This window comes from Geotrypetes seraphini, chromosome 2 (genome assembly GCF_902459505.1).
Source record: "Geotrypetes seraphini chromosome 2, aGeoSer1.1, whole genome shotgun sequence".
Taxonomy (NCBI): domain Eukaryota; kingdom Metazoa; phylum Chordata; class Amphibia; order Gymnophiona; family Dermophiidae; genus Geotrypetes; species Geotrypetes seraphini.
In genome coordinates, this window is record NC_047085.1 from 175,346,560 (window position 1) to 175,366,569 (window position 20,010).

Here is a 20,010-nt window from a genome sequence, read left to right on the forward strand (position 1 = left end):
GCTGAGAGAACGCAGGAGTAGATTTCTGCGGATACCTCCGGAGGGGAATTTTGTATTGCCGAGCCGGAGGGGTCTTCTGCTTAAGTCTCACCAGAGAAGCGAAGGACTGCTCGTGTTCCAAGAGGCGCTTTGTGGCTGCCTCTATGGAATCATCAAACAGCTCATTACCCACGCAAGGGAGATTGGCAAGATGATCCTGGAGATTCGGATCCATGTCCACAATCCTGAGCCAAGCGAGGCGACGCAAGGCGATCGCAAACGCTGTGACCCTCGAGGACAACTCGAAGGTGTCATAGGCCGCCTGAAACATATAGAGGCTGAGCTGGGAGAGGGTCTCCTCGAGGAGACGAAACTCCTGACGCCGAAAATCCGGCACATCCTCCCGGAACGAGCGGAGGGCGTCCACACAGAATCGGAGGTAGGACGTGAAGATAAAGTTATAGTTGAGGACATGGTTCGCCATCATTGAGTTTTGATAAAGACGGCAACCAAATTTGTCCATCGTACGGCCCTCCCTGCCCGTAGGGACAGCAGCGTAAACCTTTGAGGGGTTGGACTTCTTCAAGGAAGACTCAACCACCAAGGACTGGTGAGAAAGCTGAGAACTCTCAAACCCCTTCACTGGGATCGTCCGGTAGCGGGACTCCAACTTGGAGGGAATGGCCGTGACCGCATAGGGGGTCTCCAGGTTCCGGAGAAATATTTGCCGGACAACCTGGTGCAATGGCAAGCGTAGTGCCTCACGGGGCTGATGATCAACACCCATTTCCGCCAGGTATAATGGGACTCAGACTGGAGGTCCAGGTTCAAGGCCCTACCCATGTCAGAGATAAAACGAGTAAAGGAGGAGTTTTGAGAAGAAGACTCATCCCCCGGAGGAGACTCTGAGCGAGATCTGGGGGCAGCTGAAAAAGAGGGAGAAATTTCCCTCGAATAGTGAGCCTGGGCCTCGGAATCCCGCGAATGGGAGATAGAAGAGGCTTGACTAAAGTGTCTGGGTGGCGTCGAGGAGCAACCCCATGCAACCCCAGAGTCCGAGGAATCAGCTGGCGGAGCCTCAGAGAAGACGGGGCAAAGGAAAATTCCTCCACCAGTTTCAAAGACCCTTTTTTTTTTTTTAGTTCAATAATTTTTATTGAGTATTTTTAGAAAATACAGGAAAATACAGGAAGCAGTTCAAATACATAAAATCAAAATAAAGCTTTCTGTATAAAGAACCTGCAAATCTATATTCAACTACTGAGGAACAGAACAGTAAGAAAGACCCTTTATAGGCTGGCATCTGCCTCGATGGGGAACGCACCCTGGAGTCCAACTCGAGGACAAGGGTGTGCCTGGAAGGCATTGCGGTCGGAGACCTGCCCCGAAGGGGCGGAGAAGACCGGAGCTTTTTAGGAGGGACAAGCCTCAACATAGTAGCGGCCGAAAGCAGGCCCCTGTCACAGGAGACTCGGGGAAGGAAGAATCGCTCGAGGAAATCCGACGAGTCTTGCGGGTACGGCCCCGAGACACGAGAGAAGGATGCTCAGGCTGGTCAGGCCGAGGCTAGATCGAGACCGAGGACAGAGGCGTTGAGGTTGGGACCAGTTGGCTCACCACCGAAGAAAGCTGCGTGGTAAATATAGCCTTAAGCATGTCCTCAAACATAGGCACCGAGACCAAAGCCTGATGGATTGTAGGTGCAGTAGTGCGCTCCTTTGGGGGCGACCTCAAGGAAGAGTATTCCCTACGTGAGGAGGCACGCTTAGAATGATGTCTTGAAGACGCCGACGAGGCGGCACTTACATGAGACTCTGAGGCAGGCTTCTTTGTCGGCACACCTGAGGCGGCAAGAGGAGACTTACCCGAGACCGGAGTAGCAGGAGGAGCCGAGGCCGGAGCCTTCGAGGCCGAGGACTTCGAGGCCGAGGCACCCAACAAGGGCGCCGAGGCTGAGCTCGAGGCCTGTCCCGCAGGATCCATGGGGCCAAAGAGTTGGAGAATCTTGGCCACCCTCCGCGGTTGCAAAGTCGCACAATGTGGGCACGACTCAGCGCAGTGCTCCGCACACAGGCACTCCACATACCAGCGATGAGGGTCGGTGATGGAGATAACCCGGTTGCACTTAGTACAGTTTTTAAACCCGGAACGAGGCCGGGACATAAGAAAAAGGACGGCTGCGGCCCCGCGAGGCCAGGCAGCCAGAACAAGACCAGTGAACCCAGTCAAAAAATATTTGAAAGGAAAAGAAAGAAAATAAGGACGCAGGCACAGTGACTCAATGAAAGTAACCAAATAAGCCGGGTGCAAGAGGGACAACAAGATCGCGCGAAGCAAGGGAGCAGTGCTTCTGGCTCCACGGAAAACATAGAACTGAGGCCACGCTGAGGAGATGCATGCCCTAGATCGGGCGGTAGGGGCACGCGCGGGCCAATCGCAAGCTAGGGGGCTCCGTCGATGATGTCACCCACATGTTGAAAATATGCTGCCTGCTTGTCCTGGGATAAAATTAGCTAAACTCTCAATCTAGCCTTTGTAAGAAAGCTGTCATCTCTCTGTATATTGGGAAAAAGTTTGGAACACCATCTCATCCATCTTGAACATACAAGCTCCTTTACATTTTAAGATCATTATACTGCGTCATCATGGTCTTCCACATCCTCTGTCTGAATACAATGCTCGTCTGCTCAACATTCTATTGTTTTTGGCTATTAAGAATATCTTACACTGCTGGAAAGATTTATCTAAAGTAGAATACGTTGTATGGTGGAATACTGTTTGTATTACTACCAAATTTGAAAGTGTTATAGCTGAAAAACATAACTCTACCAGCACATTTCTTGAAGTATGGGACCCTGTTCAATCCTATTGTAGTAAGGACCATTGATGTATTAATGCTGCAAGTTATATTGTACTAGTGTAAACTGATGTCTATGTCATCTCTCCAAAAATTGACCTGGTTGTTATGTTGTGCTCACTGGTGACTTTTTTCTCTTCTTTCTTTCTTCTTATTTTCTATACCTACAGACATATGTCTCTGTTAACAATTTAAGCTGGTTATGTGTTACGAGTTTGACATGGCTGGACTAATTCAGGGGTAGGGAACTCCGGTCCTCGAGAGCCGTATTCCAGTCAGGTTTTCAGGATTTCCCCAATGAATATGCATTGAAAGCAGTGCATGAAAATAGATCTCATGCAAATTCATTGGGGAAATCCTGAAAACCCGACTGGAATATGGCTCTCGAGGACCGGAGTTCCCTACCCCTGGATTAATTGTATCATGTTTAGAATACTGCTATTTATAATAGAAATTGATGATGCTAATACAGCTTGTCTGTAACATGTTCTGCTACCATTTCTGTATTTTGTTATGTTTGTACTTTTTTCTTTTGATTAAAACCAATAAACTATTTGAACTTTTAAAAGAGACGCTAAAGGCTACCCTATTGTCTAAACTGACTTTGCTGAAAAAGCACAGAACTGAACTGAAAAAGTAAGAGAAGGACAATGAAATAACCTACTGAAGCCAAAGTTTTACCTTTTCTTAAATTTGAATGCCAGAGGGTAAGATATAGAGAGCTGCACGGGAACGGGGACGACGGGAATCCCGCGGGACCCGCGGGCATCCCGCGGGATCCCCCTTCGGGTCACGGGGATCCCGTGGGGACACTCCCCTAGGGTCGCGGGAATCCCATGGGGACGCCCCGTAGGGTCGCGGGGATCCCGTGGGGACGCATCCGAGGGTCGCGGGGTTCCTGCGGGGCTGGATGTACTAAGTCGCGCGGCTTTTCTCCCTACCTGCTCTGCTTGCAGCACAGAGCCGAACGGAAGTCTTCCCGATGTCAGCGCTGACGTCGGAGGGGAGGGAGGGCTTGCAGCACAGAGCCGAACGGAAGTCTTCCCGACGTCAGCGCTGACGTCGGAGGGGAGGGAGGGCTTAAACAAAGCCCTCCTTCCCTCCGACGTCAGCGCTGACGTCAGGAAGACTTCCGTTCGGCTCTGTCCTGCAGGCAGGGTAGGTAAGGAGGAGTAGCCTCGCGTCTCGAGTGGCTACCAAGGGAGGGGGGCGGTCCGCCCCGCCCCGGGTGCAGCACAGCCGGCCAGGTCCCCTTACTTTTGTGGCGCTTCCCCGACCGAGTGACAACAGCCCTGGTCCGACAAACCTCCCTGCCCTTAACCGCGAATCTAAATTACCTTCTTACAGCTGTAAGAAGGAAATTTAGATTCGCGGTTAAGGGCAGGGAGGTTTGTCAGACCGGGGCTGTTGTCGGTCAGTCGGTCGGGGAAGCGCCACAAAAGTAAGGGGACCTGGCCAGCTGTGCTGCACCCGGGGCGGGAGAGAAGGAGGGGGGAGAAGGACGCTGAAAGCACTGGGGAAGACAAAGGGGTGGAGAAGGACGCTGAAAGGCCATGGGGAAGATTGGGGGGGGGGAGGACACTGAAAGCATTTGTGGAAGACAGAAGGGGGAGAAGGACGCTGACAGGACATGGGGAAGCCGGGGAGGGGGGGAGAAGGACGCTGAAAGCACATGGGGAAGAAGGGGGGGGGGGGGGGAGAAGGACGCTGAAAGGCCATGGGGAAGACGGGGGTGTGTGGAGAAGGACGCTGAAAGGCCATGGGGAAGACAGAAAGGGAGAAGGACGCTGAAAGGCCATGGGGAAGACAGAGGGGGGAGAAGGACACTGAAAGGACATGGGGAAGACAAGGACACTGAAAGGACATGGGGAAGACAGAGGGGGGAGAAGGACGCTGACAGGACATGGGGAAGATGTGGGGGGAGAAGGACGCTGAAAGGAAATGGGGAAGAGAGAGTGGGGAGAAGACGCTGGCAGGGAAGAAGACAGAGATGCCAGACTATGGGGGGAGCGGAGGGAAGAAGATGGGTGCCAGACCAATTTGGAAGGGGGAGAAAGGGAGAGGCACAGTAACAGAGCAAATGGAAGACGCAGAAGGAAGAGAGACAGTGGATGGAAGGAACTGAATGAGAACATGAGGAAAGCAGAAACCAGGCAACAAAGGTAGGAAAAGAATTTTATTTCTTTTTTTTTTTGCTTCAGGATAAAGTAGTATATTAGTTGTGTTGATAAAAATTTATAAACAAAAGAGGCTCTGGTAGAAACCCGTTTACAAAGTATGTATTCTTCCCAATTAATATTTCCAAATTAATAAAGTCTTTTTGCTTATTTGTAAATGGGTTTCTACCAGAGCCTTTAATTCAGTAGCATAATTAAATGAAATAACTATTTCTGAAGTTTATAGAGACGGACGGGGACGGAGGGGATTCCTCACGGGGACGGGCGGGGACGGAGGGGATTCCTCGCGGGGACGGGTGGGGACGGAGGGATTCCTCATGGGGACGGGTGGGATTCCTCACGGGGACGGGTGAGACTTTGGCGGGGACGGGTGGGATTTCTGTCCCCGCGCAACTCTCTAGTAAGATATTGCAATGGAGTTTTTCTCATTAAGAGATCCTCACTAAGAGATCTACAAAATACTAAGTGGAGTGGAACGAGTAGACATGAATTGTTGTTTACTTTTTCCAAAAATACTAGGATTAGGGGGCATGCAATGAAGCTACTAGATAGTAGATTTAAAACAAACCAGAGAAAATATTTCTTCACTTCACGGGTAATTAAACTCTGGAATTCACTGTTATAGAATGTAGTGAAAGCATTTAGCTTAGCAGGGTTTAAAAATGGTTTGGATAATTTCCTAAAAGAATAGTCCATAAGACATTATTAAGATGGCTTGGAGAAATCAACTACTTATTCCTAGGATAAGCAGCATAAAATCCATTTTTCTCCTTGGGATCTTGCCAGGTAGTTGTGACCTGGGCTGACCACTGTTGGGAACAGGATACTGAGCTTGATGGATCTTCGGTCTGTTCCAGTTCTTATGTTCAATTCTTATGTTTCAATTCTTATGTTCTCAAGTCCTTACAAAATAGTGAGCACTGAATGGGCCCTGTAAACACAGGCCCATGTTGAAGCACTGCCTTGCCCTGCCTCTCTCAAAGACAGACTTGTTGTGGGAGAACAGTAGGGCACAGCAGCACTTCAGCACAGGTCTATGGAGTGCTCACTCTTTTCTAGGGACTCAGGGAATATGCAGCAGGAGGTAATAGGCACTGGAACAGGAGGAGGGGAAATAAGATGATGACCGACTGGTAATGGGGAGGATTAGAAGGGAAGGGGAAATGCTAACCATGCTGGTGGAATGGCAGAGAGGGGAAGGCGAGATGCTGAACTCTGAGGTAAGAGCTGGAATAGTATGGCCTAGAGTAACCCCTGGGGGGAGAGTGGTGAATGGATGAAACTTTATCCAAGGCATTTGCTACATTTTGGCCAACCCTAGGTGAAGACTGAGATCAATGGCACAGCAGCAGCACTGTTAGAGGTTCATGTAGTGTTTGCCATGGTCACCTCCTCCCATTTCTAAGATTAGAAAAATATTTTATAGGTCCCTAGGGACAGGTGAAGAAGCAGGCAAGTGTTTGTTAAACTCTCTATTGCACTCTCCCACTCTCTACAGCCCTTTCTTGAATACCTCCTCTTCACTTCATGCTTGACACACTCCCTCAGATTCACCTTAGACACTCCAATTACCTCAGACTGTATGTATACCGTATATACTCGAATATAAGATGAGATTTTTGGGCCAAAAAAAAGCCCAAAAATGGGGGTCTTGTCTTATATTCGGGTCATCCCCTAGTGACCAACCGACACTCTCCTGGACTTCCTGCAGGCCTGGACTTCCTCCTGTCTCCTGTTCCAGCCGACACTAACAATTACCACCCTCTCTCCCATACCTTTTCCCTGGTGGTCCAGCGTGGAACTCCTCCTGCCGATTTTGAAGCTAGAAACCAACAGCGCACCCGGGCTGGCACGCAGGAGTGAGCTTTACGTGCCCCTGGCCGGCCCTGAACCGCTCCTTGATAGGCTGCCGCCAGTTCTCACGGGACTTGTGGCTCTCGCGACAGCCTATCAAGGAGTGGTGCAGGGCTGGCCGGAAGCACAAAAATCTTGCTCCTGTGTACCAGCCCGGGTGCGCCGCTGGCTACTAGCTTCAAAATTGGCAGAAGGGGTTCCACGCTGGACCACCAGGGAAAAGGTATGCGAGGGAAAGAGGGAGGATGGTAATTGTTAGTGTCGGTCGGGACAAGAGACGGGAGGGATCTCTCCTGTCCTGGCCTACCACTAGGTAGTTTCAGTTAAGGGGAAGGGTTAATATGCTGGCTGGGTTGGAGGGTAGAGGGGAGTATGGGACAATCAAGCCATTGAGACATCACTGATGAAGTTGGCTCTTTTTAGTGGGAAGAGGGTACAGGGAAGGAAGGTGGGACAGGGTGCAGAGCCTGGTAGAGAGGGGGAACAGTGTTCAGAGCCTGGAAGGGAAGGGGGCTTGGTTCACAGCCTGGCAGGGAATGGGACTAAGTGCAGAGCCTTGCAGGGCAGGGAGAGAAGGGGGCTGGGTGCAGAACTTGGCAGGGAGGGAGGCTGAGTGCAGAACCTGACAGGGTTGGGTGTGAGGGAGGGGACACTGTGTGCAGATCCTGGCAGGGCATGACACTTGAATATTGAGACCCCGTCTTATATTCGAGTCAATCATTTTTCCTCCTTTTGGAGGGAAAAATGGGGGGTCTCGACTTATATTCGGATCGACCTATATTCAAGTATATACAGTAATTTGATAACATTTCAATAACTTTAGAATGTATAATTCTTTGTAATAATGTATAATGCATAACTCTTTGTAATATATTTAACTCTATACAAAATTCTATGTTGCTTGTAACTCATCTTGAACTCTAATTAATGATTTGGTGGGATATAAGATTGCACATAACATAACAATCTTCTACTCTCTTCCCTGTACTGCCTCAAAATGTGTTCTCAGACTAGGCCCAACCCATACCCTCACTAGGCAACTGGAAAAAATTCTATCTTAAAAATATACTTGTAACCCTAGTTTTTTAGGATTCTAGAATATGATAGGCCTCTAACCTTTGCCTGATGTGTATTAGCTCACTATCTTGAATGTGAATAACAGGGTATATAGTTAATTGACACTGAGACCTTCTGGAAAAAACATTGTAAGTCACTCATACTTTGGGTAGTGATCAGCTTATAACCCTAATAAATACTAGGCATCCAGATGGTCAGAGGTGAAGGAGAGTATCATGGAAGAGTAAACTCACCTATGTACCTGTAATAATTATAATTATTTATTTGGTTAGATTAATATCCCATCCTCCCCGAGTTCAGAAGGGGTTACAGGTTGACAAGCCTAATGCATAGACAAATGGGTTATAATTTACATATGTACAGTGAAGGTAGAATTACATGGGATGATATACAATCAGAGTCAAGTTTAGTATACAATTTGGTTATCTAAGGTGATGGTTAAGGTTACACACATGGAGGGGCATAATAAAAAAAAACGTCTAAGTCCCCTTTTGGCCTAAGGCCTTAAACGTTGAAAGTAGAAGCAGGGAAAATGTCCATAATCAAAAAAAACATCCAAAGGAGGGTTTTTTTGATAATAGCCTGCCTCTACGTTCAGCTGTTTAAACGCCCAAACCACCACACTACGTCTAATCTTATACCCCATAATGAACCAAAAAAACGCCTAAGAACATAAGAATTGCCACTGCTGAGTCAGACCAGTGGTCCATCATGCCCAGCAGTCCGCTCACGCGGCGGCCCTCTGGTCTAAGACCAGCACCCTAACTGAGACTAGCCCTACCAGCACACGTTCTTGTTCAGCAGGAACTTGTCTAACTTTGTCTTGAATCCTTGGAGGGTGTTTTCCCCTATAACAGCCTCTGGAAGGGCGTTCCAGCTTTCTACCACTCTCTGGGTGAAGAAGAACTTCCTTACGTTTGTACGGAATCTATCCCCTTTCAACTTTAGAGAGTGCCCTCTTGTTCTCCCTACCTTGAAGAGGGTGAACAACCTGTCCTTATCTACTAAGTCTATCCCCTTCAGTACCTTGAATGTTTCGATCATGTCCCCTCTCAATCTCCTCTGTTCGAGAGAGAAGAGGCCCAGTTTCTCTAATCTTTCGCTGTACGGCAGCTCCTCCAGCCCCTTAGCCATCTTAGTCACTCTTCTCTGGACCCTTTCGAGTAGTACCGTGTCCTTCTTCAGGTACGGCGACCAGTGCTGGACGCAGTACTCCAGGTGAGGGCGTACCAAGGCCCGGTACAGCAGCATGATAACCTTCTCTGATCTGTTCATGATCCCCTTCTTTATCATTCCTAGCATTCTGTTTGCCCTTTTTGCTGTCGCCGCACATTGTGTGGACAGCTTCATCGACTTGTACCGCCCCGGACATCCTGTATTCGTGCATGAGATTTTTGTTACCGACATGCATCACTTTACACTTATCCACGTTGAACCTCATCTGCCATGTCGATGCCCATTCCTCGAACTTGATTATGTCACGTTGCAGATCTTCGCAATCCCCCTGCGTCTTTACTACTCTGAATAACTTCGTATCATTCGCAAATTTAATCACCTCGCTCGTCGTACCTATGTCCAGATCATTTATAAAGATGTTAAAGAGCACGGGTCTAAGCACCGAGCCATGTGGCACCCCACTGATGATGCTCTTCCAGTCCGAGTATTGTCCATTTACCCCCACTCTCTGTTTCCTATGCTCTAGCCAGTTTTTAATCCAAGTGAGTATTTCACCCTCAATTCCATGGCTTGCAATTTTCCGAAGTAGTCGTTCATGCGGAACCTTCTCGAACGCCTTCTGAAAATCCAGATATACAATGTCGACTGGATCGCCCTTGTCTATCTGTCTGTTTACTCCCTCAAAGAAGTGCAGCAAGTTCATCAAACACGATCTGCCTTTGCTAAAACCGTGCTGACTGGCCCTCATCAGCCCGTTTCCTTCAAGGTGATCAATGATGCTGTCCTTTATCAGTGACTCTAACATCTTTCCCGGTACAGAGGTCAGACTCACCGGTCTGTAGTTCCCAGGATCTCCCCTCGAACCTTTCTTGAAGATAGGTGTAACATTCGCTACCTTCCAGTCTTCCGGAATCTTTCCCGATTTGATCGACAGATTGGCTATTAGTTGAAGCAGTTCAGCTATGGTCCCTTTCAGTTCCTTGATGACCCTCGGATGGATGCCATCTGGTCCCGGGGATTTATCACTCTTAAGCCTATCAATCTGCCTACATACCTCCTCTAGACTGACCGTCAATCCTGTCAGCTTTGCATCTTCGTTTCCAGCATATAGCCTGATGGGTTCTGGTATGCTGTGTACATCTTCTTCGTTAAATACAGATGCAAAAAATGTGTTCAGTTTGTCAGCGATTGTTTTGTCCTCCTTTAGTGCTCCCTTTATTCCATGGTCATCCAACGGTCCCACCACTTCCTTTGCGGGTCGTTTCCCCTTAATATATCGAAAGAACAGCTTGAAGTTCCTCGCCTCCTTGGCTATTTTTTCCTCGTAGTCTCTTTTGGCCCCTTTTACCGCCTTATGGCACCTGCGTTGATGTTGTTTGTGCTTGTTCCAGTTTTCATCCGTTTTTGACCTTTTCCATTCCTTAAATGAAGTTTTCTTGTCTCTAATCGCTTCCTTCACCTCTACAGTGAGCCACGCCAGTTCTTTGTTCTTTTTCCTCTTGGATCCCTTGTTGATACGCGGTATATATATATATTTTGCGCCTCGGTGACTGTGTCCTTAAAAAGGAACCAAGCTTGCTCTAGCGTTTTTACAGTGCTTTTCCTCTTCTTAATCTTCTTCCCTACCATGAGTCTCATCCCTTCGTAATTCCCTTTTCAGAAGTTCAGTGCCGTGGCTGTCGTTTTGGACCGATGTTTCTCCCCTGCGTCCAGATCAAAGCGGATCATATTGTGATCACTGCTTCCCAGCGTCCCTTCTACTTCTACATCTTGTGCTGGTCCTCGCAGGCCATTTAAAATTAAGTCCAGAATTGCATTTCCTCTAGTATTTTCCTTGACAAGTTGTTCCAGGAAGCAATCGCCTACAGCATCCAAGAACTTGGTCTCTCTAATGCAGCCGGAGATGCCTAGGTTCCAGTCTATTCCCGGATAGTTGAAGTCACTCATGATAACTGTGTTGCCTCCCTTGCAGTTGCTTTTAATCTCGTCTGTCATTTCTCCATCAATTTCTTTGGACTGCCCTGGGGGTCGGTAGTAGATGCCGATCTTCGTTTTCAGGCCCAAACATCCAACACAAGGGCTTTTAGGCGAAGGAGGAGCCAGTCCTTCACCTAAAAGCTGGATTCTGTAACCGGTGTCTGTCAAAAACAACATCAGTTACAGAATCCACCCCCCCCAAAGACATCGGGGAAGAGGGAGTCCAAGCCCTCTTGACCCGTGGCACCCCCGACCTCCCCGACCACATCAGGGCAAGAGGGAGTCCAAGCCCTCTTGCCCCGCGGCACCTTCGAACCCCCAATGAAGATCGGGGCAAGAGGGAGTCCAAGCCCTCTTGCCACGTAGCACCCCCGAACCCCCAATGAAGATCAGGGCAAGAGGGAGCCCAAGCCCTCCTGCCCCACGGCCCCCCCGATTACGTTCGGGGCAGGAGGGAGCCCAAGCCCTCCTGCCCCGCGATCCCCAACCCCCCCCCCCGAGTCCGATGGGGCCAGGAGGGAGCCCATGCCCTCCTGGCCTCTCGTCCCCCACCCCCCCCACCCCGTACAAGATCCTCCTGCCCAAGCGGACCCCCTACCCTACAATATGGGCAGGAGGGATCCCAGGCCCTCCTGCCCTCGACACAACCCTCCCCCCCAACGACCACCCCCCGAACCCCTGATCGGCCCCCCCCCCCCGCCAACCCGTGACCCCCCCGCCGACCCCATGAACCCCCCCCACCCCCAATCCCACCTCCCATACCTGTTAAATGTTGGCCGGACGGACGGTTGCCAAGCCCACCCATCCGGCAGGCCAGCCGGATTGGCCCAGGCGGCTGAAACCCCGCCCACAGGTGGGGCCTAAGGCACCTGAGCCAACCAGAATAGGTCCGGGAGTCTTAGGCCCCCTCCTGTGGGCGGGGCCTTAGGCACATAGGCCGAGTTGGGCCTAAGGTCAAGGGATCTCATATATGGAGGCAGTTTATTCCAGTAGGTCATTAAGAAATGGGAGTAGAAGCGGCATCTGGCGCTCTGGAGTTGGAGGTCACAGCTAGGGGGTATTTGAAGACGTATTACCCTTGAGAGAGGTGTGGTCTGTTTGGGATATATGGAAGAAGCTTATCTGATATGTAGCTGGGCGCCATGTCATGTAAGGACTTGTAAGCTATTACTAGGCCTTTAAAGATACGCTTGGGGATGGGTAGCCAGTGGGCTATTGATAGCACTTCTGAGACAGGGTCATGAGCGTGGAGGTTCTTTAGGAGTCTAATTGCTGCATTTTGTACTCATCGTAGATGCTTGAGATATTTTGCTGTTAAACCGTGGGATAGGACCATGTAGGATAGGACGAAGGCACAGAGGAGTTGGGTGAAGTCATTAGGTATCTGGTCAATCAGGTCATGCCCAGTACATCCCAGAATGCACCGGGAAGGAGGCCTAAGACTCTGGTTGGCTCATTATAGTTTCGTCTCTTGCACTGCACAAGGCTATTTATTATTCAACACAGAAAACGAGGTTTTTTAATGCCAGCGACGTGCTCTTGACCCCACACATAAAATGCTCAATCTCTGGAGGGTATTGAAGGGGCTCTGAGGCTTTTTCCTCCTATTTCTGGTTTAGCCTTGTGAATGGCAAGCTTGAGGCTGTATTTACGCCATTAAGCAATTGTACACTTTTTTGGGAGATTAGAATTCATAAGTGAATTAATATGGCCATTTACATAAATTCACTGTTTTGTAGCAAGGTTTTTCTGGTTTATGTCTTATGATTGCTACAATTCTAGGGTTGAATATTCTAATTATTTATGATGATGTGGAATGACCATTTCTTGAGATATAATATCTTGTAACTATAATCATGAGCAGGTTACGCTGTTTTAGTGTTTGTAATTTCATAAGAACATAAGAATTGCTCCTGCTGGGTCAGACCAGTGGTCCATTATGCCCAGCAGTCCGCTCACACGGCGGCCCTTAGGTCAAAGACCAGTGCCCTGAGACTAGCCTTACCTGCGTACATTCTGGTTCATCAGGAACTTGTCTAACTTTGTCTTGAATCCCTGGAGGGTGTTTTCCCCTATAACAGCCTCTGGAAGAGCGTTCCAGTTTTCTACCACTCTCTGGGTGAAGAAGAACTTCCTTAAGTTTGTATGGAATCTATCCCCTTTTAACCTTGTTGATTTTATTTATTTATTGAGATTTATTAACCACCTTTTCATGATGAGATTCTCCTGGTTTTCATCCCCTCTCTCCCATCGTACTTTCAGTGTATGTAATGGGGGATCCTCCTCCACTGCTATCATGCTCTCAATTGGTGTACCTCAAGACTCTGTCTTAGGACCTCTCCTTTTTGTCATATATACCCACTCCTTCAGTGCACTGATCTCCTCCCATGGTTTTCAGTATCATCTCTATGCTAATGATTCCCAAATCTACTTCTCCACACCAGATATCTCTACAGGTATAAAGGCCTGAGTCTTAGCCTGCCTGCCTGACATTGCCACCTGGATGTATCACCACCATCTAAAATTGAATATGGCTAAGACTGAGCTCCTTATCTTCCTGCCTAACCCTCGTCCTCCTATTTTCTGTCCCTGTGGACAACACTCTCCAACTCCCTGTCTCGTCAGCTTGTAACCTTGCAATCATCTTTGACTCCTCTCTCTCTTTTTCTGCTCAGATCCAACAAACTGCTAAAGCATGTCTCTTCTTCCTCTATAATATTACCAAAATCCGACTTCTCCTTTCTGAACACTCAACCAAAATAACCCTTATCTACACTCTCATCACCTCTTGCTTCTCTCAGGTCTTCTGCTCAATCATCTCTCTCCCCTTCAATCTGTGCAAAATTCTGCTGCACGACTTATATTTCATGAGAACCGCCACACTCACATTACCCCTCTCCTCAAGTCTCTTCACTGGCTCCCCATCCACTTAGGAATACAGTCCAAAGCCCTCTTAGTAACTTACAAATGCACTTACTCTGCAGCCCCTCAATATCTTCCCACCCTTCTCTCCACCTAAGCTCCCACATGTGAATTCCGTTCATCGGATAAGTCCCTCCTATACGTACCTTTCTCCTCCACTGCCTACTCCAGACTTTGTCTCTTCTATCTTGCTGCACTGTATGCATGGAACAAACTACCTGAGTCTTTATGTCAGGCGCTATCTCTAGTAGCATTCAAACCCAAGCTAAAAGCCCACTTTTTTAATGCTGCTCACCACTCACCATAAAATCACCTATGTCCATCCTATCATTCTCTGGAGGAGAGGAAGCATGCAGGAGGCAGAAATAAATAAATATTGGATTTACAGTTAGAAGAAGTGCAACCAGAGACTCATGAAATCACCAGACAGCAAAGGTAGGAAAAATGATTTTATTTTAAATTTAGCAATCAAAATGTGTCCGAATTTATATCTGCTGTCTATATTTTGTACTATGGCCCTCTTTTACTAAACCGCGATAGCAGTTTTTAGTGCAGGGAGCCTATGAGCGTCGGGAGCAGCGCGGGGCACTCAGCGCAGCTCCCTGCGCTAAAAAACGCTATCGCGGTTTAGTAAAAGGGGAGGGGATATATTTGTATATTTTTATATAGTTGTTACTGAGGTGACATTACATATTTTAAAGTCATCTGCCTTGACCTCTTTGAAAAAACCCCAAATGTAAATCATAACATTTTCTCTGCGTACAGTGTGCTCTGTATTTTTTTAAATTTTATTGTTGGTAGATCATTTTGACTTGGTCATTTTTAAAGTAGCTCGCAAGCCAAAAAAGTGTGGGCACCCCTGCACTAGGCCATGCTCCAGGATGAATATAAATCAATGATTTATTTTTAACAAATCAGATTTTTTTTATTTAAATCAGATATTTTTTATTTGAATTGGATTTTTTTTTTTAAATAAAATGGTTTTTGAGGAAAAATCTATCTAAAGATATTTTTCTATTTAAGATATCTTATAGTCAAAAAGTTATTTATTATGAAACAAGGATTAGTTTTTAATTATGTAGAATGAGGCTGTATATTCATGAGATGTTTAAATTATTTTGGTACATGAATTCCATTAATCCATTCATAATGTCATGAGCATGATTAAATCAAGTCTTTCTGACTAGTGATTTAAATCGATTTGATTTAAATCAATTCCACCCTGACACACTCTTCTCCCATGTATATATTAAGTGTACACCGCCTTGAATGTTAAGAGTGGTAGTATATAAATATATTAAATCTAATGTAATCTAATCTCCTACTCCAGCTGCCAAAGTAGCACTCAAGTTGGCAGTGTGCTTTAGCTGTCAATGTACAGAATGACAATTTGTCACTGTCCCCGTGGTTAACCGCGTGATACCATCTCTGTGTCATTCGTTAAGGACAGAGGGAAGAATCGGAGTATGAATGGGCACAGCCACTGATCCTCAAGCCTTGCATTGAAGAATTATGGTGCACAGGGATCTCCCCAATGAATATGCATTGAAAGCAGTGCATGCACATAGATCTCATGCATATTCATTGGGGAAATCCTGAAAACCCGACTGGATTGCGGCCCTCAAGGAGGGACTTTGAGACCCCTGGTGTAGAAGGACTGAGGTTGAGATAGACACTAAAGAATGACACGGGAAGGTTTCCTTGGCATGCTCAGTTCAATCGCTGAATTGAGCATGCACAAGAGAGCTGGCATTGGTGGCCAAAGCACTCCTGCTGACTAATGTGCTGCTCAGACAGTACAGGAAGGACTGATTGACATCTTCAGCTGGCGGGGCTTGGCATCCCTGCCAACCATTAAAGCAGAAGGGGCCTGAGCTGTAGGTGAGGGGACCTAGCCCCCCATGGCTATGCTACTGGGATACATGGAGATGTCAGTTGTAGGTCGTGTGCCTTGGGCAGTGGTGCAGAGGGAATGTCTGAAATGAATGTTAAGGCAGGGACATCAGGTACAGAACTAGGGTGTAAGTGGGTGGAATCTACAGCTGTCAAGGGAAGCTGTCAGTGGTGCAGTGAAAGGGTTTAGAGCAGGGGCGAGCAAACTATGGTACACATGCTAGAACCAACCTACTGTCATCTACTGCCTCTTCTCCCTTGAAAAGAGGAGACTGAGAGAGGACATGATCGAGACATTCAAGATAATGAAGGGAATAGACTCAATAAATAAGGACAGGTTGTTCACCCTCTCCAAGGTGGGGAGAACGAGAGGGCACTCTCTAAAGTTAAAAGGTGATAGATTCCGTACAAACGTAAGGAAGTTCTTCACTCAGAGAGTGGTGAACTGGAACGCTCTTCCGGAGTTTGTTATAGGGGAAAACACCCTTCAGGGATTCAAGACAAGGCTAGCCAAGTTTCTGCTGAACCGAAATGTACACAGGTGAGGCTGGTCTCGGTTAGGGCACTGATCTTTGACTTGGGGGCTGCCGCGTGAGTGGACTGTTGGGCGCGATGGACCACTGGTCTGACTCTGACCCACCAGCGGCAATTCTTATGTCACAAAATGTTTGGCTTGCCACTAGCATCAATTATAAAGCCTAAACAGCCTGTGAAGCTTCTCCAGCAGCCTGGAGCCTTATGGCCCACTGCTGATGTAGAATCTGCCACAACTTCTAACATGTTATCATCTTGACTTGTCATTTGCATCTAATGATGCAAAAATATATGGTAAAGGCAGGATCTGCATCAGTGGCAATCCAAAAGCAGGTGAGAAGCAGCTGTGGGAGGGCCCTGGCAAGGATGAGGGCTCTTGGGATATTGCGCGGGCCCCTCAACCCATTGTATTGAGAGCAGCTGCACAGAGCAGGAACAAGTGAGGTTCGTTCTTGCCCTCAAAGAGGTCATTAGACTACTAGGGCTTCCTAAGGTTGCCCTGAGGAGGGCCTACAGGTTGTTGATGGGATGGGGGGGGGTCAGAAAGTGATTGCTAGAGGGGATGGGGGTGCAGAGAGAGAAAGAGGGGCCATCACCAGAAGTGATGGGGCATTTTATTTATGGATTCGGTTTCTTCTGAGACTAAGGCCTCCTTTTACGAAACTGCAATAGCAGTTTCTAGCGTGGGGAGCCGTGCTGAATGGCCCGCCCTGCTCCCAACGCTCATTGAGTTCCTATGAGCATCAGGAGCAGTGCGGGCCATTCAGTGTGGCTTCCCGTGCTAGAAACTGCTATTGCAGTTTCGTAAAAGAGTGGGCAAGTGGCCAATTTCAATCACATATTCAGTTTGGGCAGAAACCGAAGACCCTGGATTTGGTTGGACTCCAGTACTACTATTTTACCTTGAGTTTTGATCTGCCAAGTTTCTCAGAGGCAGGCAGCATCCCCACCAATGGAAAGTCCTTGGCTTTCTGCTAGGCTCATTGAATGGTGGCTATGTCATGCTCAGAGCACCCTGTGACAATCTTCTGCTGAACTAAAGACCAAGAATCTGTTCCCAGATAGAGGAAAATTTAAAAATCAAACAAAACAACAACAAGAACCTCTCTTGATTCCTTGATAGTCAACTAAACAATCTGCACAATATTACAATTTAGTCACAGGTAGCCTGTGAGCCACGGTACAGAGTGGTTATAATTGAAATGCCTCATCAGAACCAGTTTTGTTTTTTTAAAAATATATATACGAGCCACTCTACAGAGAATTATCTTGGACATCTGCATCGTTTTTCCCATGTACATTTCCAAACATGGAAAGAACTGGCCTCAAACTGAAACCGCTAACATTTGAGAAGAAAGTGGAATCAAGACATCATAATACCAATGCAAGGTACAGAAAGCAAAAGGAGGAAAACACGATGACAGTATTAAGGCAATCAAAATATATTATCTGCCTTACCTGCATGTCCCAAAGAAGAGTTGTTTGCACCCCAGCTTTGGTACAGTGTAGCAAGTTCCTTTGGAAGGTATGACTTAAAGATATTTAAAATATCCAAATGTTTCTCATGTCCTTCAGCTGCTGAATCGGGCTTGAGGTTGTGAAAAGCTGAAGGAGGCCCAGCTGCACTGGGCTGGGCCAGCATTAGGGGACTGGTTCTGGCTCCTGTTGAACAGTTGGCCAACTTTCTCAGCTCATTCATAGCCTTGGTATGTGATTCCCGTGGAGGCACTGGAGGACTCTCGTGTTTAGTGTGCTGATCTGATTTACATAAAGAGTGATATGGAGGTTGCATATTAAATTTGGCCTTCACAGTGTCAGGTGGGCAGTGATTACTAGGAGATGCATAACTACTACTTCCTTGGGGAATCATATACTTATCAACTTGTTTACTGTTAGTGGGATGTGGACTTGGCCTAGCCATGGCTGTATGGGCAGGAGTGTGGCTTCTGTTAAAGCTTCCTGTTTGGACCTGTTTAGGGTTCATTTCTCCAAATCTTTGTTTCAGCTGGGGCTGCTGCATTGCTGTGTTACACTGCTCCTGAGCATGGTTTAACTTGGGCTGACTATATCTATCAAGGCCTGATGACCTTGGTCCACACTGTCCAACCAAATGATTATCTCGTGCTTGAGACACAACAGCTGGCTTGACCGTACTCCCTGCCGATGTAGAATTGCTTTTGGATGTAGGCAACCCAACTGGTCCCTGGGTGCGTGTAAATCTGGCAACAGGCAGAGGCTGACATTCTTTTCCACCAAGAATTGGAGGGGGACCAGTGCGCCCACTTCTTGCCATGAAAATCAAGTGGCTTTTAAGGCTCTTGAAGCCATTTTGTTGAATCCATTGTGGAGCCATAGAACTACAACTGACTTTATGCCAAATTTTTTTGTGCATCCACAGAACTTCTGGGTAGTAGGTTTTGTGATTGCAATAAGGACATGGGTGGACAATTAGAGAAGCCTGCAAAGCTGAGGTAGATGCTTTGTTGCTTAAGTCAGCCCTGCTTGACTTTTGACTGAGATCCAATGGAACCAGATCTTCTGACATGTCATCACTCTCCTCATGCAGAGGTAGCTCAAAATGAAGGCCCTGCAACTTCTCAGGCAAATGGTTACTCTGAGGTCCCAGGGCATTTTGCAAGTCTGTCACTAAAACTGGAGAGGTCTGGCCCATTCCTAAAACAGTGCTAGTGGTAGTGGGCAGTCTGCTGGAACCAGGAAGTCCTTTGTTTTCTTGCAGTGTTGCCAACTCTGTGTCAAGTGAACCTGAAGATTTTACTGAAGACACTTCACTGTGGTTTTCAGGGCTGAAAGCAGGAGAAACCTTTACCCTTGGTTTATGTATGCTGCCATTACACTCACTAGATTGGTCCACAACTTGGTCCACAATTGTGTGATGATGGTTCTTAGAAGGTGTTAACGTCTGCACCTCTTTTCCATGAAAATTACAGTGATAGGACTTGTCTTCTGTAGAAATACAAATAAAAATTAATTAGCCATTTGATATGGACAGAACAATATCACTGAGAAAAAAAACAACAAAATATCAAAAACTTTGTAACAAAACTGGCCATTGCAAAATTTCACATAGCCAAAATGTAATCCTGCAGACATTTGTTGATATCACAAATACTATTATAAAGATTTCATCAAATATTTCTTGTGCTCAAGAATACAAGTGGTCGATGTACCTTTCTAATCATTACACACTGCTTTGTCATTCCCAACTATAACTAAATTCATACTAACAACTTAATAGAAGCAGTACTTATCTTCTCCTTTTATATGAAACACGGGCCCCAACACTGACCATGTTTCACAAGAGCTGTCTCAGGAAGCCGAATAATTACTCTCTTTATTTTAATGGAAACTCTAGAGAAGAAAAACTGTAAAACAGTTATAAACTAACATAAATATCATCTAGCAAAACTAAAACCCACTTTAACGGCACAACAGAAGATACCTCGATACTCAAAAATGTTTCCCCATTAAGTATGCAGACACCTCATGTTAACTGTCTTTAAAAACTTCAAAATGACGTTGGCTGTGAAAAAGAGATTAGGTTTT

The 20,010-nt window shown here is 47.0% G+C and overlaps 1 protein-coding gene across 10 annotated transcripts in view; it reads right to left on the reverse strand.

Moving 5' to 3' along the window:
• Window positions 1-20,010, reverse strand: part of ZNF516 (zinc finger protein 516) — a 368,076-nt gene that overhangs the window by 35,377 nt on the left and 312,689 nt on the right. For all 10 annotated transcript variants that reach the window (XM_033934368.1, XM_033934357.1, XM_033934362.1 and 7 more), the window contains one exon: window positions 17,905-19,410. In XM_033934368.1, coding sequence (XP_033790259.1) covers window positions 17,905-19,410 — 1,506 coding nt within the window. The remainder of the gene's footprint in view (window positions 1-17,904; window positions 19,411-20,010) is intronic.